At 39.1% G+C, this 26,467-nt stretch overlaps 1 protein-coding gene across 3 annotated transcripts in view; it reads right to left on the reverse strand.

The window, feature by feature from the left end:
* The window catches only part of PTBP3 (polypyrimidine tract binding protein 3), a 75,556-nt gene extending 68,613 nt beyond the window's left edge, over positions 1 to 6,943 (reverse strand). The window contains exon 1 of one of the 3 annotated variants that reach the window (XM_081942144.1): positions 6,834 to 6,943. Coding sequence is in view for 2 of the 3 variants with exons in the window: in XM_081942143.1 (XP_081798269.1) it covers positions 5,800 to 5,817 (18 nt within the window). In the remaining variant the exon portion in view is untranslated. Of the gene's footprint in view, positions 1 to 5,799; positions 6,784 to 6,833 lie in introns of those variants that run through there. The other 2 variants (XM_081942142.1, XM_081942143.1) reach the window with 2 other exon arrangements.
* Positions 6,944 to 26,467: the final 19,524 nt, after the last annotated feature.

The raw sequence follows: 26,467 nt of genomic DNA on the forward strand, positions 1-26,467 counted from the left end.
TGACATTTTGGTGTTTTTTTTCCCGAATGACCTTCACAGGAATAATATACTGGACCACTGTAAAATCAGTTAAAGAATTTTAAGAACTCATATCTAGATTTGCTTGCTTTAGTATTTTTACTGTTGGATTATAGGCTCAAAGCAAGGATTGTCTTAAAAAAAACACTGAATAATATTTGAAAATACACGTAGTCATCGATTTACAACAGTTCACTTAGTGACCATTCAAAGTTACAACAGCACTGAAGAGATTTATCACCATTTTTCACACTTACCATTGCAGTATCCACATAGTCATATGATGAAAAAATGATGCTTAGCAACTGACCCATATTTATAAGTTGCAGTGCCCCAGTGTCACATGTTCACTTTTTGTGACCTTCCGACAAGCAAAGTCAACGAGGAAGCCAGATTCATTTAACAACTGTGGCACAATAGGTCATAAATTGGGACAAAATTCATTTAACGATTGTTTTGCTTAGCAACAAAAATTTTGGCCTCTATTGTGGTCGTACGTTGAGGACTACCTGTATTATATATTTTTACGATGTTCTATGCATGAACTGGTCCATGCTCAGAATAGATGTTTTGGGGTGATCTGTGTCCAGACAAATTGACATTTATGTCCATTAATATTTGGGACAGCAGGCTCAAAGAAGAGCCAGGGAAAAAACCCGACTGGCTGCAGCATTGTCATTGTCAGGTAGAGAAAAGGAGGCATTAAAATGATTTGGGGGGGGGGCAGTCTGGTTATTCTTGAAGTCAAGGACATTGGTATCAGCTAAGGAACAGTAGTGAAAGGAAACTGCTTGAAGATCGATTAGTAGAACACTATACGGGCCATGCAGAAAACTCAGAATGGTATAAAATTGGTACAAGTCATTTCAAATGGAAATACACTTTAGATTTATGAAAGGGATGAGGAGAAGAATAGAAAGTGAAATATGACGTATACATTTGCCTGCAGTGCAGAAGATTTGCAAAAGAAATTTGTAGCCTTGAAGGTAGCTTTCTATTGACTAAAACCAAATCAAAGCAGATCATAAAAGCAATCACTTTTAGGAAATTTTAATAAATATGCTGCTTATGTGGAAACACAAGGAACTGCACAAAAAAAGCAAATAATGCAGCAATAAAATTGTAGGCCTGGATGTTTGAATGAAGTACCTTAGCCCAAAAATGTTGAAAAGTATCAAGGTCTACGTTCAACTTACTAAACATCTCACATCCTCCAATTTTTAAGGAGTATCTTTTCTGGTAGTAATTTATTTTGTTTAAATCAAACAGAAACAGGAATTTTACGATTCCATTTTGATCTGTGTATGTACTTTTTAATACTGAAAAAGCAGTACCATCATTACATTGCTTTCTTTTGTTTGAATGAGCCTACATATGGAATTATCTTGATTATCCCCACACCACTTTCTAATATTAATCAATTTTTATTAGGGCTGCATTCCCCACCAAACCTGCTGCTAAAGCTCTTTGGAGGTCCAGCTGGCTTCTCTGAAGCCACATTCACCTTCTGAGCACACGTGTGCATGAAAATCTTTCTACTGGAACTGCTGCTTCAGTGAAATGGAGCTTGTTTTCTATTTCAAAGCCATCTGATAGCAGTGTTCCAGCTACATCACCTATGTCAGATGATGCAGTTCATCCTTCCACTGCAAACAAAGTCCATCCTACAGAAGCAAGTATGAATAACTTTGTAATAAAATTGCAGCACAAACTGTAATTCATAAATACTGCTTAGTGTGATTATATACCAACTCTCCAGATAATTGAAATTGCAGATTTCATTGATAGGGTTCAGTCATTTCTTATCAGGATACAATTCACCCAACAGAGTATATATTGCAGAATAATCATTAGATAAATGTAAGGAAGAAATTTAAAAAGTCAAATATCTAGTGGATAATAGTTAACCTATATCTGGATGGCTAGAGCAATATCCATTGCGACATACCTTTGTCTATCAATCAAAGAACCAGTTTCTTCTTTACTGATACCATCAGGAAATGTACGTTGCTGAATATTTATAGAAAATACTATCACAAATTTTCAAAATAATTTCCAACACCTAATAAAAAGTTTGCTATGGAGTATATTGCCAGTGTACAAAAGATTAGAAGAAATTTAGCATTAGGAAACTAATATTCAGGCTAATAGAATATACATGGGGTTATAGGTCATTTAAAGGGGGAAATTACATTCCAGAAGTACTGCCCAGCCAGTATTACTCAGCCATGGCAAAGAAATTAAATCCAAATTTTTTGATTGTTCCAGGTTTTGACAAAAATCCAGACAGTTCCCAGTGATTTTATGGATAGGGTAAAAACAAGGTGCAGACTGCACATAAAACTTCCTGCCCTGTCCACCGATTTCCAGGCCTCTTCCTTTCCTACCTCTCCTCAAGACACCACTGATGTCCCATGCATTACTTAGCAAATCTACCCAGTGCCTTCCCTTCCTTCTCTTTGCTACTAATCTATTGTTGCTACCGATCTCCACACATGATTGCCAAAGAAACCCCTCAAGCTTTGGCCCTCCCCCCCCCAATCCAAAACAAACTCTTCTGCCTGCATCAATTGTATTTTGATCTTCTTCCAGAAAAAAAAAACAATACACTATTTTACTCCTCATAACTGAAGCACATTTAAAATGGTGGGCCACAAAGCACCCAAAAGCAGTTGCCCTGTACACAGAACAATTCATGCACAGTATGTTTTGTGCATCCCTAGTTGCAGTGTTTCTATTAGGCACCTCCTATACCTCAAGTGATATACCTCCTACACCTCAATGCTCTAGAAATAAAAACAATGTGGCATACATTGAAAAGAACTGTCACAATAATCATTTTGCAGCAGCTGTTCAGAAGAGAGCAGATAATTTATTTTCCCAGAAGATGCCCAATAGGACACATTAGTGGATTGCATGAAATGATATTAACAAAAACTAGCCTACTGTAATGAAAATTTGTAAATGAATTTGTGAATAACTGAAAATAAGAGGAGCAAAATTCTTAATACAGATCGAATCAACTGAACATTTGATAACAATACCAAAACCTATTTCTATAGCCTTGAATAGTATAAAGAAAAATATTTTATTTCAGATGGTGTGAAACTTATGTAACTTTGAAAATATAAAAAGGAAACGACAGTTTGTAACTACATTACTATCATTAAAACAATCTATGAAGCATTCCACATATAGACTAATGTCTATTCTGGCAAAAGTGTTTTGGAGGAAGTGAAAAAGCTAACAATGGCAGCTAAGTGGTGGAAGGCTAATGGCCAATCCACTACATAGGATGTGCAGAAGAGAAAGTGTCAAGTTACCAGTTGTTAAAAGAAGGGGGGGGGAACACTGAGAATATTAGCAAATGGCACAGGCAATGGCAGGGAGGAAGGGCAAGGTACAGTAGTCTTATTCTATTCACTCTGTAAGATTCCAGATTTTGTTTGGCCTAAAACAAAAAGCACCAAAAAACATTCTGGGTTTTAGTTTTACAAAACCCAGGCTTTCTCAGACAGGTTGACAGAATTTCTAAAAAAAGTATGTTTACCTTATATTTGAAACAAAACATATTTTTCTAAGTGAAAAAAGTCAAATTCATGCTATATCAAATATAAATATTTTATAATTGATTTAATTTGAATGTAACATGTGAATTGCTTGACAAGGAATTTGCAAAACCCGTGAGTAGCCACTAAATACCTTGTTTCTTGTATATCCACCAAAGTGTCCCAAATCATAGAGATTAAAACTCCTCATACAAATCTTAAAGCACATTCATAAAAGGAAAATATTTAAAATCTATCTGCTCAGTCATATAGCTGGAGCTTTTATACTTATTTAGAATTTTCAGGAAATATTGGGACACAGTCTCAAATCGATTGTCGGGGTACCAGAGTTAGTAAAATAAATATACATTCTTAATAAATCATGTTTAAACATTATTATCAAAAAGTTCTATGTGGTCACGTTGTTATTCCCCATTTTAGAATGAGCCATCTAAGCAATTTTAAGCATTTCCTGCTTCCAGCCAATTCCTCTTTGCATGGACCAGACAGTGTATCTATATATAAAGGCACAAGCAATATATTCTAATCCATTAGAAAACCCCTCCCCAAGGAGTGTGCACTACACACACAGATTCCGAGTATCCCAGTTTCCTTTGCTTTAAATATATTATTTATTAGATTTAATATAACTTCCCTGTCAAGTAGCCTCTGGGTGGCTCACAGAGCATAATTAAAACATGCATGGTATTATTTTTTGCCATATTACATGTACGGCAAAAAAAATGCAAGAAAGATAAGAGTAAAAAAGCAAGGAAATTAGTGTGAACTAATCGTATTAGTGTTTTCTATTTCCTAAAGAAAATGTTTGTACTAATACCAAACCCAGCTAACAAAGGGAAATGCCGTATTTCAAAAAAATGTTTGGAATTTTTTTAGAAATAAAATTCAACATGGTCTAATCATATAATTGATATACCTCCTTAAAATTTCCAAGATGATATGTTATATGTTCAGCTTCTCATAATAGAATATGAAATATTATGTTTTTACAATACAATGTTCAACATGCTCAATTAAAAGAAATTAATGTGCAATAAAGATAACCCAGTAATTTCAAGATGCCATTGAATTTCTATATAAGAATTACAGATTAAGAACATAAATTTAATAAGTTTTGGAGTTATTTAACCTATACTAAAATTATACACCTACCTCTTCATATTATCTCATATTACATCCCTAATTATTTCTTCAAGTAAATTGTTATAGCAATGCAGTCTTAAACAAAAAGTAGTAATACCATTTGCAATATTCCTACATTCAGTAAGGCTTGAAAATAAATTTTCACATTTGTTTAGACCTAATGGTCACTACCAATAAATTAAATTCGTTATACTTAAGATACTTCCTTGCTTAGATAAATGTGAAGAGAGATTGTAGTATTACTAAATCAGAACAGAAAACCTACACAAATGTTTCTAATCCTATTTTCTTACCAAAACTGTGACACCTCAAGCAAACAACATTCAAATAATTAGTGTGAAAATTATGTTCAGAATACTAGAAATCCTATCTCGGAAAGAGATACCTAATTAATGTTGCTTCTCAAAACTTAAAATACATACTTCAATGAATGATAAAAACAGTCAATAGAGCAGAAGCTATTTTTGGATGCTTTTATTGTTGTGTTGTGTTGTGTTAGCTGTTTTATAGTTTTAGAACTGTCAGCCACCTGAGTTGCTTGGCTTAGATGAGGAGCTTTAGAAATGGAATAAATAAGTAAAACTCAAGACAGAAGCACAAAGACCAGGGTACGAGCAGCTATCTTTCAGCCATTACTGTATTTAAAACATTTTATCAGCCCTCCAAAAAAGGTCTAACTTTCATGGCTATGAGAGAGAGTTCCAATCAACTCCTAGTTAACAGATTTCATCAGCTCAAAAATCAAGCTCACACTTGCAGGCTTTATCAGCCGTCCCTGCCGGCAGTGCAATATACTATGGAAAGCTGCTGCTCGGGCGGGGGGAAAGGGGGGGAACCACCACACACACTTGGAAAAAGAGTCGAGTTTTGCCGTCTTTTCTCGGGCCTGTCTGCCACCTTTTAACTTTAAGGCGGCGCTCTCGATTTCCTGGTTGCGTTCTCTCCGGTGGTTGGAAAGGCGTGACGCGCTTCGACAACTCTCCTCACTCTCGGTGGGGGACCCTCCCATCCTCGAGACCACGTTCGCCTGCTTCGCAAACTGTTCCCTTACTTACACACACACACACACACACACACACACCAACATTTGTTTGCACCTCTAAGCCAAAGCGCACAACTCTGAAAACGATCCAACCGGCGGCAACTCCTGTAAGCAGAACTCGATGAAGTCGAAAAGCCACACCTGACAATCGCGGGTGGAGGGGTGGGGAAAGAAGGAAGGAAAGGAGGAAGAAGTAAAAGTCAGAGAACTCTTTCGCCCTTTTATTGTCGCAATCGAAGAGGAAGAGGAAGCGGAGTGGGAAGGAAAAGGGAGAGAGATCGCCTGCTTTTTATTTGCTTTTCATTTATTTATTTCTCCAACCCCCCCCTCCTAGTTTTTTCTTCTACGGAGACAAAAGGCCACCGAGGGACCCAATTCCAAATTGGGCGAGAAGTTTAAGGGCTGGGTTTATGGGCGCCGGCCGGCCACACCTGAGCAAAGTTAAGATCGCGTCTTCATTTTCGCCTCGCCCTCATCAAAGGAGGGGTGGAAAAACCCACACCGCCGTTTATAAACCCGGATTTCTTTTCTCCTTCCTCGCCTTCCCACGCCTACCGGGAAGCGAGGTTAAAATAAATAAATAAATAAAACAAACTCCGGGGATCGCTCGCTGCCCGGGTTCCGAGGAAGGGAGGCGGAAGAAAACGAGGGGCGGTGGAACTCGATTCTCGACGACTCCACTAAAGTCCTATTCCGGGTGAAGACTCCCAAGACCACAGCTTCCGTCACCCGCGCCTTCGGGGGAGTGGACGATGGGCATGTTAGTCCAAGGGCAGGAGGAACGACGCCCCCGCCCCACGGGTTTCACTTCCTCGCTTAATAGCCGAGGTCTCATTTGCTCCCTCGCCCTCTTCCCCTTGGCGTCTTACTCCGCCTTGCCCCGCCGCCTAGCAGACCCCTCAAGCTGTGCATCGTCCGGAGCCTCGATTAGCCGCCACCGAATGTAGGACGGCCACGCGAAACTGAAGGGGAAGGAAAGGGGAGGGGGGGTCTTTTCGCCTCCTGTTCCTCCGCGAACGGCGGAGAGAATCCGCAACGGCCGGGGCGAGGCAGGTACTCACCCATCCATGGCAAGACAGGAGGAAGGAAGCGGCGAGGGACGGGACAGGGTGAGGGGGAAGGGAAGGGAAAGGGAGCCGAACAGCCGCTCTCTCAGGAAGAAAACGAGAAAAAGGAGGGGCGGACGGGGGGCGGGGTTGCCGGCCACGCGCATGCGTGACAAGACGTTCGACGCCCTGCTTCTCCTCCGCCTCTTCTTTCCCCGCCCCTCCGCTGGGCCTCCGGGATCTGCGCGTTGGGGGGGGGGGAGAGAAAGAGAGAGAGAGAAATGGGGAAGCACGCAAAGAGGTGCGCGCAGCTGGCTTTGCCCCGGCCGTTGGAGACTTGGTCGAACAGCGCTCGTGCCCTGGGCGCGTGACTGAACGTGCCCGAGAATGTGAGGAGAGAAAAAAAATGCAAGAAGATGCGCGCGGCTGCCTGGAAGGTCGCTTCGCCTGAGCTATTCGGAGGCAGCAACAACAGGCGGCAACCAGAGCAGCGGGGGAGGGGGCAGGGAGAGGGGGAGTGCGAGCTAAGGGCATTGCTCTTTTTTCGACGGATAGATAGATCGATCCTCACCAATGAGGACAGAAATGTAAACTACAGGGAAACACATTCTTCCGAGTACACAGTTTAAGTTATGTCGCAACATTTATCTTGAAAGTTTTTCCACTGTTTGATTGCACTTATTTCCTGACTGAGTAAAATTTAGAAAAAAACATGTACATGTGTAAGCAACTTTCTCATTTTTGTATGCTGTCAAATCTTCACCTCTTACAGTAAAACTACACATTGGAATATGTTAAAAATGCACCGTATAGTTCGAATAGTAAAATGCAACAATATTTGGTACAGTATGGAATGCAACAGAATCTTAAAATAAAACCTCAAAGCACAGTACTTTCTCATACGTAATAATTATAGTACACAATAATCACTTTTAAAAGACATCCAATTCTCCTAATTCTTGAAAAGCCCTCTGCAAAAGTTGGGTCTTTAGAGATTTCTGGTGGGCTATTGGAGAGGGGACCCCATTATTCCTGGAAAGCAGCTGCAATATATTTATTTTGCAAATAATATGCTTACACTAGTCAACAAGAAGCAGTTTGAACCAACTGCAGTTTCCAAATGGTCTACGGTGGCAACCCATCCAAAGCACACAACACAAGTCTAATCAAGTAATGATGCAGACATGAGTCACAAGCCAGATCCTGCTGCTCCAGGACTGGCTGCTGTTGGCACTGTAGGAAGTTATCACCTAGCCCTCTCCCAGAAAAATGAAATATCCTAGGAAATATTGATAAGGCAGAATATTATATTTTCCTGGATGTGAAAAAGGGAGAAACACATTTTAAACACAGAGTAAATTCCTGCAGCTTCCTGCCCATCCCCACTTTGTCAATGGGCCATTAAGAAGGCCAAGCTAGTCCACTTTACATAATAAAGAGTTCAGCTCCAGGGGGATGGGTGTAGAGTTCTGGCAGTGACAATGAAGGCATGATAATAAGCCTTTACTCAACTGACCACATGGCATCTGAACTCAATCAAACCTGAATTCAAAACAGCCTAGAGGGTTGCCCTTGCATGGGCCCATGTGAGTCTGGCAACCAATCAGAATACATTTCTTACACAGGAACAGGAAACAGAGAGGTGGGACTGAACAGATTATAAAAAGCCCTGCAAGCCCTTTCTCTGCCCTTCTCTTCCCTTCTCTTCTTCTCCATCAACATTGAAGCATGTGATCACCTTTTCTGTTCAGGGCTCAAGCCATGTGGTCCTGTCCACCATTAAACCATCTTTCCAAGCAGCCTCCATGTCTCCAGTGTCTTTTTCCCCACTTGGAGCCGAACCCAGAAGGACATTTCTTTCAACAGCACATCAAAGCTAGGCAAAATCACTTCTGATCAAACTTCATCTGCCCATTTATCAACTGTAAGTCTAGGAGAATTCACTAATCTAGGAGTTACTTTGTTATGATCAGTTATGAAATATCTTCTAAAAGGTATCAGAATTTTAATTTTTTACATTTAAGATTAAATATATTAAATACATATAAATAAATGATAACAATAAAGGTGTGATAAAATGATGATACTAAAATGAGAGCGCATTTAAGTGTAATAGTTAAGGAGCTGGCCTAGACAGCAGGAGACTTGAGTTTTAGTCCTGCCTTGAGATGAAAAGCAGCTTGATGACTGGTTGAGCCAGTTTTTCTCCCTCAGCCCAGCTCACCCTGTGGGGTTGTTCTTGTTGGGGAAAATAGAAGTAGTTGTATTAATATGTTCATTACCATGGGTTTTATGTGAAAAATAGGCTAAGTAGACCTGAAATGAGATATTATATATGTATTAGAATGAATAGATCAAAAATAATTGTATAATTGTGTATAGTGTATATGTTATTTGTCTTTCACTTTGGTTTCTATGGTGGATGAAATGCCAAGACGGTCACACTGTGTTCGATATACTTATATGTAAATAATAAAAATATTTTTTTAAAAAAAAGTAGTATTAGTATGTTCATTACCATGAGTTCTATATGAAAAAAGGCAGGATAAAAATTTGAAAAAATAAAGACATCTTTCTCAAATTACCGTCAAGAAGTTAAATTTATGTATTGTTTTTCAATGGGCAAATAGTGACATATGTATGCAGTATGACTGCGTAGAAAGTTAGCACCCACCCTTCTCCTTGAAGAATGAAATAGTCTAGGAAATATTAAAAAGGCAGAATATTATATTTCCCTGGATGAGAAATGGAGAAACATGTTTTTTTAGGCAGGAAGCAGACACACTTTTAATAGGCCCCACTCTCCTCAATAGCCCACAGCAGATGTCAGCACTTAAGAAATAAAGATATAGCTAGGTCTATTCATAAACAAATACCCTCACCCAAGATCCTACAAAAGTAGGATTAGCCCTCAGCCATAATAGGAATTGCCCCAAACCCTCTTAATTACATCATCACCCAGCAAGAGTCAACCAAGCCTGGGACTCCAGACAACCTACAAAGTTACCCCTGCATGACCCCATGGGAGTCTGACAATCAATCAGGATATCTGCCCTTACACAGGAACAGGAAGCTCTAAAATGGAGCCTGAAAGAGAGAGAGAGAGTATATATACAGCCCAGGTTCAAATCCCAGTAAGGTATGGCTAGCTGATGAGAGCTAAATAGCTTGAAATAGATCTATACTAGTCTCCCTTTATTTATCAGCACAAATTTCTCTCTCTCTCTCTCTCTCTCTCTCTCTCTCTCCATATGCTCAATATATACTCTCTCTCTCTCTCTCTCTCCATGTGCTCAATTCCCCAGGACCTCAAACCATTTGGTCCTGTCCACCATTAAACCATCTTCCCAAACAGCTTCCATGTTTCCAGTGTCTTTCTTCCCATTTGGAACTGAACCCAGATGGACATTTCTTCCCACAACTGCATACAGTTTAATAGTGTAGTCTAATATTTAGCAGGGAAATAGCTGTAGTGAAAAGAAGGACTAGGAGTGACATGATAGCAGTGTTCCAATATTTGAGGGGCTGCCACAAAGAAGAGGGAGTCAGCCTGTTTCTCAAAGCACCAGAAGACAAGACAAGCAACAATTGATAGAAACTAATCAAGGAGAGAAACAACCTAGAACTAAGAAGAAGTTATGGAACTATTTGGCTGAAATGGTACAGGATTCACACATTGAACTCAATTGTGACACTGTCTATGAGAATCCAGGCATTGCCATTTATAATGCATACTGCAGTTTATGCTTTACTGTGTTTTAGGAATCCATTCTTGGATTATGAAAAAAAAAATCACAATTAAACCTAGAAAACAGGAGATAGGTGCTTCAGTCTGAAACTGTTGTGGAAGCTGCCAGCTCTGTTTGTTTTCATTAGAGATGCCTAAGCTTTTATGTAAGAGAGGAAGAATGGGGCCTTGAATTTCTTCCATCCCAAAATATATTTGTATAGAATGTTTCCCACCAGATTGTTTAGTTCTCAGTATTGCCAGCCTTTTTAGGGTTTTAAAATCTGAATCACATTTTTTTTAGTTTTCTTTTTTAATTGCAGTTATGCTTTACTATTCAGAATATTTGCTGGCATAGTTCTTTTTTATACCAATGAGTGATAAATGTCCAATGAACCATTCATATCTGTAGTTCATACAACATGCTAAACTAGGATTTGTTTTAGTGATTTGTTAAACAATCAATACATGAGCCAATGTAGGCTTGATTTCTAAGGTATGTACATAGTTATAGCAATAGCTATAAATATATGGCAGTCACTTTAAAACTGTTCTTTACTTGCACTTGTGGAGTGGGAAGAATGCAAAGCAAGGCATGCACAAACAAACCAGATATTCTGAGGATTTTAGTATCGTCAGATGGACAATAGTCTTAATCTTTTCAAACTATGGCACATAAAGGACATTCTGAACAACAATCATACTCAAGCAGAGGTGGGTTCCTACCAGTTTGGACAAGTTCAGACGAATAGGTAGTAACTCGGCCACCAATGCATCCAAAATAGTTCTATCGGCGGTGCCATAGGCGCCGCTTATTTTTTGTTTCTGCGCATGCACAGAAGCAATTTTTTTACCTACTGCGTATGTGCGTATAGCACGCACACGAAGCGCATCCCTGAGCAAACCAGCAGTAAAAGAATCCTGAAACCATCCCTGGCACTCAAGCTAAGGTAGTAGCTGGATATGCCAGTATCTACTTTCTTTTCCCCATATTTAAAAGCATAAACAAACCTGGAATAAAACATAGAAGCAGGGATGCTTAATGGTAATATTTCTTGACAAAAAAAGTTTATTCTTTTCCAAATGGGACCAGTTCAACAGTAACAGTAATGTAGAGAAAAAAATAACACATTTTAGAAATTAAAAACACTAATGCTTAAACCATTAATCAAGGAACACAATTTTAATTGGACCACACCAGTCTTTGAATAGAAAGCAGGCACTGCACTGCAAAAGAAAGTAGATTTTTAAAATGGGGAAAATAAGATACTTTTTTTTGGTCAAACTCAACTGCAGTGACTATATGACTATATTTGGCCTTTGTCTAAATACTTTTATTAAGGTTGTTGTTATTATTTCTTCCTAATTTGGAGCCCTGGGATTTTTTGGCTGTTTCCCATCCAACCACTAACCATGTTAAACATTTCCTTAGTTTTTTCAGATGAATAAAAAAATGGGGAGTACAAAATTAATTAATAATATTACTGTATTATAAATTAATTAGACTGTTAAATATTAACATACTCAATTTTTATCATACTCATTTGTTATCACACTGTTTTTCAAAAGCAGATAAATAAAAACTGGGAATGAAAATACACTCAATATCAGAACAAAATAAGGCCTGCCTGTGTAGAAACAGAAACAAAATTAAGCACACTGTAGAAGGCAAATTTGATTTATTTCATTTTATACTTAACAAATATTTGTAAATACATGGCTGCCACTTTGCATCTTTTCTGTTACAATATTTATGTGAGTATTCTCTAATCTTCTGGTGTTGCACATATGCCTGTACAACCCAACTTTAAACATATTAAAAGTGGTTGGTTTATTTGTTTGTTTTAACAAAGATAAGATTAATTAAAACAGGGTATTAGAAAATAAACATTGGCTTTCTTCTCCTGGTAAGGGATGGTCTGGAAAAGGAAATAAAAGTAACTAAGTTGGTAAAACTATCTGGCTAATTATCTGGATCAATTATCAGGCTATAAATTCCAATTCAGAACTTCAGAATTATTAGTACATAGGATTAAACTGCTATGATGGACTGTAGCATAATTTCCCTTTAGATGTTTCCTCAAGAATGTGTAAATTTTCATTTATATTTTATATTTATAAAACTCATGGTAGAGAGAGGTGAAGCAGTAATTGGTACCATTTTGTTCTTGCACTTCAGGAGATCCCTTCTTATAAAAAAATAAGCTTTTGACAGTAGCACACACAAAAAAGAAATGATTACATCTCTGTATCTTTAAAAATATCTCCCTTACAAGTTTAGCAAATAGACCTCATTGTTTTTAATACAGGGCACATATGGTTTTTATTAAGGCTAAATTTAAAATCTGACTTAAAATAATGTGGATAATATTTCTATATTTGGTATACAAAAAGAAGTTGTCAATGCTGTCCAGCAAAGAAGCCAGATTAACTGTTATTTCCTTTTGGTACTTACTGTATAGCTATAACTATAAGAAAGTACTTGCTAAGTAAATATAACTATGGCTATTGAGAAATATATCCCATTAATTCAGTGGAGTTTTCTGTCAGATAACTAAGCTGACAGATTTGTTGAAATCATTTGGAAATTGGCAAAGAGAGAAAAGCTAGAAAATAATTGCCCAAAGATTAAGTAGATAGGCAGGTAGCTCAAATTTACATAAAGTTGTGCTATTTCAGAATGCAAACAAGATAATGCTATCATTATTCAGAGAAAAGTAGGGGATTTATTTATTTTCCTTCATTATAATTTGCAATTTGGCAGTTTCATATTGCAGTTTGCCCCTTTAAGTATCTGTGTTTAAGAGCAGGAGAAAACGTATAAATGAATACAGGTTGTCCTCGTCTTACAAAAATTTGTTTAGTGATCATTCAAAGTTACAATGGCACTGAAAAATGTGACTTATGACCGTTTTTCATGGTTACAACCTCCCTATAATCATATGATCAAAATTCATATAATCATATGATCAAAATGATCAACATCAGAACTACCACCGATCTCCGCTCCTTCCGCAAGAAACTCAAGACCCACCTGTTCCAATTAGCTGGCCTGGCCCAATTGTAGTTTTAATTCTTCAATCCTCCTGGCCGGTATTTTAAATTTCTGGGGGTAGACTTTTTAAGCTGTTTTTTAATTTTTACTATTATTGTACAGACTCTATATTTAATTTGTTTTTAAGGGGTTTCTAATATATTTTTTATTGTGTATACGGTATTTTAGCTTCTGTCTGTACACCGCCCCGAGTCCCTTCGGGGAGAGGGGGCGGTCTATAAATTTAATAAAATAAAATAAAATAAATAAAATAAATAAAATTCAGATGCTTGGCAATTACCATATTTTTCGGAGTATAAGACATATTTTTTCCCCTCAAAAAAGAGGCTGAAAATATGGGTGCGTCTTATACACTGAATAGTGTTTTGACTCCCGAAATCCCACCCCCTTCATAAAAATGGCTGTGCATAGCTTATAGGAGGTTTTCAGATAGCTCCTGGGGGTTGGGGAGGGAAGAAATGTGGCAAAAATGGGCATTTTTTGCTCAATTTTGCCCCCCCCCAGCCCCCAGGAGCACTCTATAAGCTTCCTAAAGGCTATCTGTGCCCTTTAAAAAAAAAACAGGACCGTTTTTGTGAAAAATGGGCTGTCTTTGGGAGGTTTGCAGAGTGCAAAAACTTTTTCTTTTTAATTTTCCTCTTCAATACCTTGGTGCGTCTTATACTGTGTGCGTCTTATACTCTGAAAAATAGTTCATATTTATGACTGTTGCTGTGTCCCAAGGTTATGTGATCACTTTTTGTGACCTTCTCACAAGCAGAGTCAATGGGGAAGCCAGATTCACTTAACAACCAGGTTACTAACTAATCAACTGCAGTGATTCACTTAATAACTGTGGCAAAAAAAGATCGTAAAATGGGGCAAAATTCACTTAACAAATGTCTCACATAACAATTGAAATGTTGGGCTCAATTGTGGGCATAAATAACCTGTACATTATCCACATTTTTGTGTAGCCCACTCAGAACCAAAATAATTCAAGAGTTTTAACATGCAAATTCTGAATATTTTTTATGATTAGTAGTTATGCATATGTACAATTATATATATTTTATACTGGCTTTGGTGCTCTCAAAAATGCTAGGTGAAGCCCAAGCTTTTGGGAAATTCACTTGTCTGGAACAGTAGGTGTCTGCTTGAGTAGTGGATTGGACTAGAACAGATTTCCCCAACCTTTTCAACTTTGGGGACCAGCAGGGGGAGGAGAGGGGATGGTTCCATATCTATGGCAGGCAAGCACACACGTGTGATGCTCCATTTGTGTGAGCAGTGGGCATACATGTCACTACTCGCACAAATGGAGCATGCATTGCACACACTCACCCGCTGCTCGTGTGAGTGGGGATGCTCTTGCCTACCACTTTCGCAGCCCAGTTCCAATAAGCTCAAGGCCTGGTAATGGGCTGCGGCCTGGGGATTGGGGACCCCTGGATTAGAAGACCTCAAAGGTTCCTTTCAACTCTTGTAATTCTGACTTCTGACTCTCCTGTTTTGCTGTCTCCAGGTTACCGCCACATCCATTATCAGACTATTTTGTCTTCCTTATTGACAGTTGTTCCAACATATTATTTATTTGAAAACACTATTATATTTTCCTCAGTGGGTGTAAAAAATGTTTAGAATGGGGCTTAATTTCTGAAGTGGAAGAGAATGAACATAGAGCCAATACAATATTATTTAGCTTTCTAGAGAATATTTGGTTGTCCTTGTCAGATGCCTCTGATTTACATTATGTATATTAATCTGCTAAAATATGGCAAGTATATGCAATATGTGTGCTTACAACGAAAGAGGATATGTTAAAGCTGTAATTTGCGATTCTAATTTAAGAGTTATCTTCATTAAGCTGACATAGAGCAGCTGGTCTAGAATATTTAAATGAAGCATCAAAAGAAAGAAATCCCGAGTTCCTGCTGTACAGAATTATAGTATTTAACAGGAAAAAAAAAAACACCCCTAACCCAAAATTATCTGTACAAATGGTTAATTTCCAACTGTTTTAGTCATTTACAATTAACTATAAGAAGGTAGGCTAATGTGAGACTTTGCATTAAATAAATAATTTATGCAAGGTGTTCACCACTCAGATATAAGTAATTGTCACTTTTAAAAATGCATGTTGCCAACCTCACATTTGTATGGAAGAATTGGTATGAAAAAAATAGCACGCAAACAAGTGAGCAAGCAATAGAGGTTTCCTCTATTCTATTTTCCTACCCACTTTTCTTATGCTTATTGTGTAACTTGTTCAATTTATCTCATAGAAAGTATAGGAGTTGCAAAACTGAGTTGATTTTCTGATCATGGTAGGGCTTATAAGATAAAGTGAAAAGAATATAATAATTTGATTTTAAAGTTGACCCAATACAGACTGAAGATGTTTTAGTAAGCCACTAATGCCTTGATGCAGAAGAAAATAATATGCAAGCATTCAAAAACAGTATCCATGAATGGAAGGAGAGATTTTTTTTTACACACACTATTCTCCAGCTATTAGATAAAACCATGTGTCCTTTAAACATTTATTCACTATTTAAATCTATTTCAATTTTTATTAAGATGAAAACTGTCTAGTTTTACTATCATGTTTTCAGTTCTCATAGAGCCTAAGGTCTAAGTTAGCAATCAGATTACATACTGTAAAACAAAGCCTGTGCTATTATTTGTTTCTTAATAAATGAAGCTTCCGTGTAAGGCAAAAATATTTCAGCACCAAATACATTCAAGCCTAAACTAAATGTCTGTAATCTACATGAGTTCCATCCTTCAACTTCATACAAATGAAAATTTAATAATTCGAAAGCCAGGTGTTTTACCTCTTTCCATGCTTGATTTATAATTCTGAGACCAAGAAAACTCAAAAGCTTACTCTATATTTTATGAACTTTAGTTAGCCAAATAAAGATTTTTTTCTATATGGATTCCTAATATTTAAATCCATGTGCAAAACATTTTCCCACTTGACCATCAATTTGTTCATTGCAGCCGTAAAAAAAAGTTAAAATGCTATAGTTAGCTTGATTCTATTTTCTTTTAATGTAGATCCTTTGCTTTATTCAAAAAAATTCCTCTGAAGGAACAATATACCAAAGGTTCAATACAGGTAGTCCTTGACTTACGACCACAACTGAACCCAAAATTTATGTTATTAAGTGAGACATTTGTTAAGTGATCTTTGCTCCATTTTACGACCTTTCTTGCCACATTTGTTAACTTAATCACTGCAGTTGTTAAGTTAGTAAAGTTGTTAAGTGAGTCTGGCTTCCCTATTAATTTTGCTTATCAGAAAGTGATTACATGACCCCTGGACACTGCAATTGTCATGAATATGAACCAACTGCCAAACATCCAAATTTCAATTATTGACAATGGGGATGCTGCAGCTGTCGTAAGTGTGAAAAACAGTCATAAGTCACTTGTTTTAGTGCCGTTGTAACTTTGAACAGTCGCTAAACAAACTGTTGTAAGTCAAGGGCTACTTGTACCCCACTATCTAAACATATCCTAGGAAATCTAATTAGTAAAGTGAAGCAGAGAATCTATGTCCCTCCATATATTATTGGACTATAACTTTCATCTTCCTTGACAATTGCCCATGCTTGCTTGGGAACAATAGTATTTGGAGTAGCATACAGCAGCATTAGGATGCCCACCAGTGGTGGGTTCCGGATTCTGTTCCAACTGGTACGACAACTTTAAACCACTGTAAGGTGCTCAGGCAGGCGGGTGGGCCCTCCGGAGCATCATACCGGAACGGTACCCGGTGCTCCGGGCAGGCTCCAGTACGCCCGTACTGGGGTGTACTGCTTGCAACCCACCACTGATGGCCACCTACCCCCACCCGCGGTTTTCCATAAATATAGTAAACCCTAGCAGAGGATGTTTTCTTAGATTGTACAGGCACACTCTTCAAATTCTTCTTCATAGAAGTGAATATTTATCAGGATTCTGCCATATATCTAATTAGCTAGGAACCCATTATGTATATCCATGTCTTTTCGCATATTTTTACACATTTTACATTCTTTAAAAAAAATTTTCATTAGATGAGCAGCAATTTCCTTCTATTTCCTATTACCTGAACTGAATTTAAAAGTTCCCTACATCCCTTGTGCCTTCAAGTAACAGTTAATTATTAGTTCACCAAAGGCCTGCAGTAAGATAAATGTAGATTAGGAACTGACAGAAAACTCAGCTTTTTTCTATAAGACTGGTTCAGGCCCTACGCCCTTTTGCAAATTGGCTTGAGGTGCCACGATTCCTTCAGCTGCATTTCTCCTTCATTATTCCATATGATCCAGTCTATAGGCCGTAACCTTCCTGAGAGGAAAAAATAACCTGCAGATGGTTTTTTTAAATATTATTATGGAACTCTAGAAGGGATATGTATATTTTTATCTTCTGAGATAGTTATGGTTTACATTAATACTTTTGGAACATGCCATTTCACTAAAAATTTTGAAAAATAAAATATTTACTTCATGTGTTTTGAATATGATATCTGTGCTTTTGCCCCCAAAGGGTCAAATGTGCTTGACTGAAACTTATATTTGATAGTTCGTTTTTTTCTTTAAAAAACAAATAAACAAATCAAAACAATGCCCAAGAAGTCAAATAGACTCTAAACTGAATTAAATAAAATGTAAAGAAAAATGTTATAAGATGATGTATCGCTGGTATCTAACATCAGGTAAGTGATCTAAAATGTATAAAGATATTTCAAATTAATGTTAGAAATGTAAAAGTTAAGAAGGGACTTTTTCTCCTTTATGGTGGACATGTAATAAAGCAAATAAATTTTGGAGTAAGATTCATATTTTAATACAGAAAATTCTTAAAATGAAGATAAAGATGAAACCAGAAACTTTTCTTTTGGGTTTAATGAAAAAAGACTTGGCTAAAAAATTTGGAACTTTGATCTTATGTATGTTGACTGCATCAAGACTACCATTTACACAAAAATGGACACTTCGATTCCCACCATAGACGAATGGCTATGAGTTGGCAAAAGCTGATGGAGTTGGCAGAAATGGCTAAACTGATCATTTTGATTAAATAAAGTATACTGTAAGTACCTTTGTTTCCACATAGAGACTGCTTCTGAACTTTGTGCTTGAGGAGGAAAAAAATGAAACTTTTATTTTGGATTTTACCAATTAGATTGATAGATGCTTATGGAAATGGCTAGTTTATATTACTATTAAAAAACAAAACGTTGTGGTTTGATTTTAATGCTTTATTTTACTGCAACAGAGGGAGTCAGAAGTCAACACTTTTTTCCCCTTTTCCCAGCCCTTCCTCACTTCTCTTCCCCCTTCCCCCTTGCCTTCCTGTTTACTTTTGTATTTTGTATCTTATCTTATAACCTAAAATGGTCATGTGGGGTGATAATGACATTGGGGTAGGTCGGTCCCCAGCCAGTAAGCCCAACAACGGGGTTACAAATGCGGCAGCATCAGCTCTGCCCCAAGACCACTTCACGTTCTTAGTCAGGGAACGGTGTAAGGACTCAGCAATGGTGGCTTTCTGTTTAAGAAAGACGCTGTAGAAATTAAGGAGCCTGAGGAACGCCTGCAGCTCGGTTTGATTGTGAGGTGTGGGGGCGTCCTGAATTGCTTGAATTTTTTGTGTGGTCTGGTGAATCTCAGAGCCACCAATTAGGTTCCCTAAGAATTCAACCCTTGGCATGTTAATTTGGCATTTCATTTTTTTGAGATGGAGGCCTTTGTCTCTAATTCGAGCCAAAACTCTTCATACACGTTTTAAAAGTTGCGCCTCATTTGCAGCTGATATCAAGATGTCGTTGAAATAGGGGACGACTCCTGGAATCCCCTGCAAAAGCCGTTCCATGATGCTTTGGAACAGTCCAGGGGCAATACTAATGCCAAATTGCAGGTGGTGACATTTGAATGCACCCCTGTGCGTCACAATGGTTTCGGCCTCAGCTGTAGCGCCATCTACAGCAATAGTTGTTATTCCTGTACCATGTCCAATTTTGCAAAAACTTTTCCAGGGCCTAATGAATGAAGGAGGTGCTGTACAATGGGTACAGGGTACGCGCTTTGTTGTAGCGCTTTATTTATTGCGCACTTGTGGTCCACGCAGATGCGGACAGACCCATCAGATTTGACAGGTGTCACTATAGGGGTTTCCCAGTGTGCGTGATTGACCGGCTCTAGGATTCCCTGGCCTACAAGCTTGACAATTTCCCTGTCAATTTTGGGGCGGAGAGCAAAAGGTACTCTCTTGGGTTTTAACCTTATTGGATCTATGTTGGGGTCCAAACTAAAGGAAATTGGGGTCCCCACATACTTACCTAGACAGGTGCTGAAGACATCCTTGAACTCTTTAAAGATGGCTTCAGCGCCGTTGTCTTTCAAAGGTTGATACCGGTCACCTCTAGGCCCAGGGCTTGGAACCAATCTAGCCCTAGGAGGCTCTGCAGGTTGCCGCTGACCACTGTCACTGGGAGTTTCCCGCTGAACTGCTTGAACTTCACCTGGAAGGTACTTTGGGCCATGATAGGGACCCGGTTTCCCTGGTAATCGTGTAGGCAGATGTCAGGCGTGCGAAGATGCTGCTTCTTTAGGCTAGGGATAGCCTGCTTTAGGGTAGACAACGGCATGATGGTCAGTGATGACCCGGTGTCGATCTCCATCTCACATGGAGAGTCCTCGATGAGGACTGTGACCTTCAGCTTTTTTGGCCGCCTGGTACAGACTTGGCTGATTGACGTGTGGTAGGTGACTCTATTGTCACCCTCTGAGCCCCGTGGTGGCTTCTCCCAGGCCCCTTGGTTGAGCCTCTGTTGGCAGTTTGGTGCGCTTCTAGGCTGCCAGGTAGTGACAGGGAATTCACTCCGGCACACCTTGGCGATGTGCCCCTTTCGCTCGCAGCGCTGGCAGGTTGTGTCGCGGAAATGGCAAGCCGATCTGGCATGGTCTCCTCCGCAGCTAGCGCAAGGATGGAGACACAGTTTGAATTTGCACGCCAGCTGGGCGCGGCTACTGCGCTTCAGCAGCTGTCATCTTCCTCGCCCTCTGAGCTCTTGGTCTCCAACCTCACAATGTATGCGTGTACTCTTTTGCACGTCTTGTGAAGCGCTTTGGCGCTGCAGAGTCTCAGTAGATTTGATGGCTGATTCAGACGCATTGGCCTCGTCCAATGCGATCTGCAGAGTGAGGTTAGATTTAGCGAGTAACCTCCTCTGTAGGTTAATGTCCAGCATTCCGCAAATTATGTGGTCCAGAATCAGTTCGTCCAGGTCTTGGAATCTGCAGTATGCTGCGCCGCAACATACTGGTTAATTGACTCGCCTTCTTTCTTGTTTCTGATGTTAAACTCATGCTGGCGAATGTGCTTGGACGGCTTGGGTGCATAGTGGGTCCTCAGCGTCTGCTGAAGCACGGACCAGGTGACTGATTGTACGGTGTCGGCTCAGAGACGTCTCGAACACTTCCCGGCCACAGTATACGAGGAACATGTTCTTCTTGTGGCCTTCAGAAAGGCCCATGAGGTTGTTTGCCTTGAGGAAGCAGTCAAATCGTAGCATGTACGAGTCCCAGTGCTCGGTGACTGGGACATACGGAGTCGGTGGGGCGTGCATGGCCATTTTGTGTTCAGAGGACGTTTTGAGTTTGCCGCTCAAAAATGGCTGCTGCTCAAAAATGGCTGAGCTCCGGGCTGGATGTACTTGCTGGATTGCTGTGCTCTTTTTTGGTTCGCCTAGTTGCCTTCCAATCCCATCCTCGTCGCCAGTGTTAGATTGGGTAATGGATAGGCACACACAGGCTTAATGGTAACAACAGCTCCTTATTAAATACAACAAGTGAGAACAATCCAGCGAAGGTTGAGTCTGACAGCAGCCCTTTTATAGGGATCTGTCAGACCCTTCGACCAATAGGATTAAACCTTTGTTCCCGCTGGAACAGAGGACCTTGGTGGAAAGCACTGTAGTTAGAACAAATATCTAACACTAACCTTATCTAAAATTTATGTTGTGAAGGTTGCATGCTCATCATTGTTTTGCTATTTTTACTTGCAACAGAAAGTATGAATCAGCACATTTTATTCTCTGTGCATACACTGACTACTCCCCTGTCCTACCAATAGGATGGCGAAATGGTCTTCTTCAGACTAAAAAATGAAACATCCCTATCATTGCATTACTATCCTGTCAGCAAGTCAGAGCCTTAGAATTTCTCATTTCACAGTTCAAAATTCCTATGAAAAACATTACTAAAATATATTAAGCCTAGTCCCTCTTTTCTGTATACTGGAATCCAACAATCATTGTTTCAGTAATGTGGTGATCTTCCTCCTCTGAATTGCACTCAATTTTTCAGCAAACTGCTATGCAAACAGTGGTTTCGTCAGTGTATTTATTTAAACTGAGAGAGGAACAAGATTTTAAACAGTGAGCCACATTTCAGTTTCACACAACTGTTCCTTTGTTTTCTTAAAAGAAGATCCTATTCTCAGAGGCCAAGGTATGTCATTTGGAATATGTGGTGCTAATAAAATGGAAATTTAGATAGTTTGTTCAGATCAAGCAGGGGGTTGGACTAGAAGACTCTGAGATACCTTTCAACTCTTTATTCTGTAGGAAATTAGCACCCACCCCTCTCCTAGAAGAATGAAATATCCTAGGAAATATTGAAAAGGCAGAATACTATCCCTGGATCAGAAATGGAGAAACATATTTTTAGGCAGGAAACAGACTCACTCTTAATAGCCCCACCTTTCTCAATGGGCCATTAGGGGCCCTGAGCTAGTTTACTCTGCATAACAAACATAGGATTGGTTTTCTACAGAAACTCCCACGTGGCATCTGGGAACTCAACCAAACTTGGGACTCAAAACACAGCCTACAGAGTTGCCCCTGCATGGCCCCATGGGAGTCTGACAACCAATCAGAATATATTTCTTACACAGGAACAGGAAACAGAGAGGTGGGTCCCAACAGAGAGTATAAAGCCAGGAACTTTCAGCATTTCGCTCTCTTCTTCTTTACCCAACATCTGGAAGCATGTGATCACCTTTTTCCCCAGGACCTCAAGCCATTAAACCATCTTTCCAAGCAGCCTCCATGTTTCCAGTGTCTTTTCCCCCACTTGGAGTTGAACCCAGGAGGACATTTCTCCCAACAATTCTATGTTCTAATCTAAAGGATTAGCTATCATAACAAATATAACAAGATTATAATACAAATGCAATAGAATACAAATAAACAAAAGCAGTATCACAGTATTACAGATCTTAACTTTAGCTGTTTACTCTCCAAAGCCTTTCCAAAACAGCTTGACCTTAACCATTATCTGTAAACCCGTAAAGACCCATAAAGAGGGGAGGTAATTGTTGCCTTGAATCATAAGTACTTTCAAAGGAAGGGGCCAGCTTGGAATATCTGACTCCGTGCCCCTCTCATTTATCTTCCTAAGATACCTCTTAATAGGAAGGGACATTCAGCTGCTCTCTAGTCACCCCAGGATGAAGGGGCAGAATATCCTTGGGACAGGCAAAGATATATTATCTATCTAGAGATAAAAGGATAACTAAGATATTCAGAAGTTGTGGGTGTTTCATCACTGGAGGTTTTTAAGAAGAGACTGGACAGCCACTTGTCTGAAATGATAGGATCTCATGTTTGAGCAGGGGGCTGAACTAGAAGACCTCCAAGATCCCTTCCAGCTCTATTCTGATTCTGGTTCTTATTGTATTGTGAATATGCTCTGGTTTCTCCCTAGTACCTTTGAAAGTAATGGGCTCCATCATCCTAATCTTCAGTAAACCATATTTTGCCAAGTAGAATGTTGTGCTTAAGATATTGGACTAGAATGTGGATCTTCTTCAGCCATGGAAACTTGGTGGAAGGATGACTTTAGTTAATTGATGTTGTGGGAAGAACAAAACAAAACAATCATTTATTAAATAAGCCACACCTGGTTGTGTTTGCATACTATGAAGAAACCCTAAGTTATGAATTACAAAGTCCAATAGCTAGGACTACAAGTTTAAGGCAAAACTTGAAAAGGTGATTTCCCCCCCAGTTTAGCTACTAAGTCTTTTTAATTGTTTGTTGTGTTGGAAGAAATGTCCTTCTGGGTTCAGTTCCAAGTGGGGGGGAAAGACACTGAAAACATGGAGGCTGCTTGGAAAGATGGTTTAATGGTGGACAGGACCACATGGCTTGAGCTCATGGGGAAAAAGGGGATCACATACTTCAAGATGTTGGGTGAAGAAGAAAAAAAGAGTGAGATGCTGAAAGTCCCTGGTTTTATGCCCTCTCTGGCCTTTGATCTTGATCTTGTATTCTGATTGGTTGTCAGACTCCCATGAGGCCAGGCAGGGGCAACTGTGAAGGCTATGTTTTGAGTCCAAGTTTGATTGAGCATTGCTTCTTCCCAGGTGCCCTGTGGTGAGATGGGTAAAGGGCTAATACTATCATGCCTTATCCCATCACCCTAGAGCTGAAGGGGATATCTTTGTTATGTAGAATAGAGCGACTCAGGTCTTTTAATGGCCCATTGACAAAGCTGGGGGCTATTAAGAGTGAGTTTAAGAGGGAAACATTATTCAGAAATACCAATGTGGCTTTCAACAATGGAAGCATTGACATATCCAAATATTAGTAGTATGAAAAATATTATTACATACAAAATATCTTAACAGAAAGGTGGGAACTAAAAAAAAACAAGAATTAGAAAAATAAGGGATTGATATAGGTTGGTTTTCACAATTGCAGATACAATCAAGATATGAAAAAGATAAAAGGGAGTATGGTTTTAACTTAGGAAATTCGGAGTTGGATAAGATACTTATGGGAACGGGAGAAAGAATAATCAAGAAATTATATAGCTACCTATTAAGACCTATGCTAAAAGAAGAAGTGGTAAAAGATACAATGTTAACTTGGGCAAAGAATTTTGGCCATACAATTTAACAAGAAAAGTGGCAACAACTATTGGAAAGGAATTATAAACTAATCATATCAACAGCTTATAAAGAAAACATACAAAATGTTTTACAGATGGCACATGTTACCAGGAAAACTAGCTAAGACGTTTAAAGACAAGTCAGCGAAATGTTGGAAATGTCAACAAGCAATAGATTCATACTACCACATGTGGTGGACATGTGCAGAAGCAAGGAAATATTGGACTAAAATAAGAGTATGGTTAAAGAAAATGTTACAACAAGAAATAGAATTTAGACCAGATATATTTTTACTAGGTATTATCCCAGAGAAATTCAAGAAAGAGGATACTTATTTGATTATACATGTAACTACAACAGCGAGAATTGAATTTGCCCAAAATTGGAAATTAAATAAGCTACCAACAGATAAAGAGATAATAAAAAAGATATTATATTGTGCAGAGATGAATAGGTTGACAATGAAAATAAAGGATTAAGGGGAATCAGAGTAATTCAAGACATGGGGAAGGTTCTATGACTAGCTAGAGAAAGCAAACTAGAAAAGAAAGTAGGGCGAAGATAAAGTACCCAGATTAAATGGTAAAGAGAGGGGGGAAGAAGGGGGAAACAGAAAAGAGAATATTAAACATATAAGTATATATTCAAGAACGACATTTAAGGGAGGGAAACGTACCTAGGGCAGACTAGTGAAGGTAAGGGAATAAGAAATGATAATTATATCTGGGCTGACGGAAATACCATGCCAAGGAAACATAAACCGAGTTTTGAAATATACACCAACAATAATAGAAAAAGAAAGGGAGAGAGGAGGAGAGAAAGAAAGGAAGACGGGGGGGGGGGAGGGGAGAAGAAAGAGGTAAGGAGAGGAGGATGGAAGGGGGAGAAAGAGGAGAGGAGGATGGAAGGGGGAGAAAGAGAAGGAGAGAGGGTAGGAAGGGGAAGAGGAAAAGCAGGAGTAGGAGAAAGATAAGGAAAGAAGGGAGGAGAAGAGAAAGGAAGAAAGAAGGGACGGAGAAAAGAAAGGGAAAACAAGGTGGTGTTACAAAAGGAGGAAGGGATAGTAAATAAAGCAACCCAAATTGTACATTATAACTTATTAAATGAAATAATAAATGGATAAGAATGATAAAATGTAAAGAAGAATACCAATTATGTGAATGTATACTTAAAATGGTATGTAAGAAAATAAAAAAAATTCTTTGGAAAAAAAAGTGCCTTTTCAATATTTCCCAGGATATTTCATTTTCTCGGAGATGGGTGGGTTTTAACTTCCTACACTAGGATTACAAGTTTAAGGCAAAACTTGAAAAGGTGATTTCTCTCCCCCCCCCTTTAGCTACTAAGTCTGTCACTTGTCATTGTGAAAGGTGGTTTTTTTTTTGCTAGTAACTAGTTAATGGTTTGACGTTTTGACCTTTTTATTTCAAACGAAAGGCCAAATTCATACCCTTGGCAAATCCAATCATAAGGAGTTTAGGTTCGTATTTATTTAGACAGGACATCACGTCCGCCACTCGCGATAAGACGCATTTGCCTTTAAGACTAAAGTTACTAAACGACCCGTGGCCTCAAATGTTTGGTTTTACAACAAGCGTTTTACATAATGTTTTCATTGATGAGATTCGCTCTTGGTGAAAAAAACAGCGACAGAAGCTCTAAGGAAAATCAGCCGCGGACGAAGAAAAAAATATTCCCGCCCAATCTTCCCAACCGTTAAAGACGAAAAGGCGAGGTCTCCCCACCCCGTAACTACACACACCAATCACTTCAGTGAATCACGTGACTCGGACAGCCGGCGTTCCCGAGCGTTGCTTGAGGGAGCGGTTGCTAAGGACGCGCAGAATGAGGGGCTGAGACAATGACGCAAGAGCGGGTTCCGGTGGGCGGGGTCAGTCTAGGGAAGCCTGGCGAGGGGCGGGGCTAAAGACG

The sequence above is a fragment of the Natrix helvetica genome (assembly GCF_964273705.1).
Source record: "Natrix helvetica genome assembly, chromosome: 2".
Lineage (NCBI taxonomy): Eukaryota > Metazoa > Chordata > Lepidosauria > Squamata > Natricidae > Natrix > Natrix helvetica.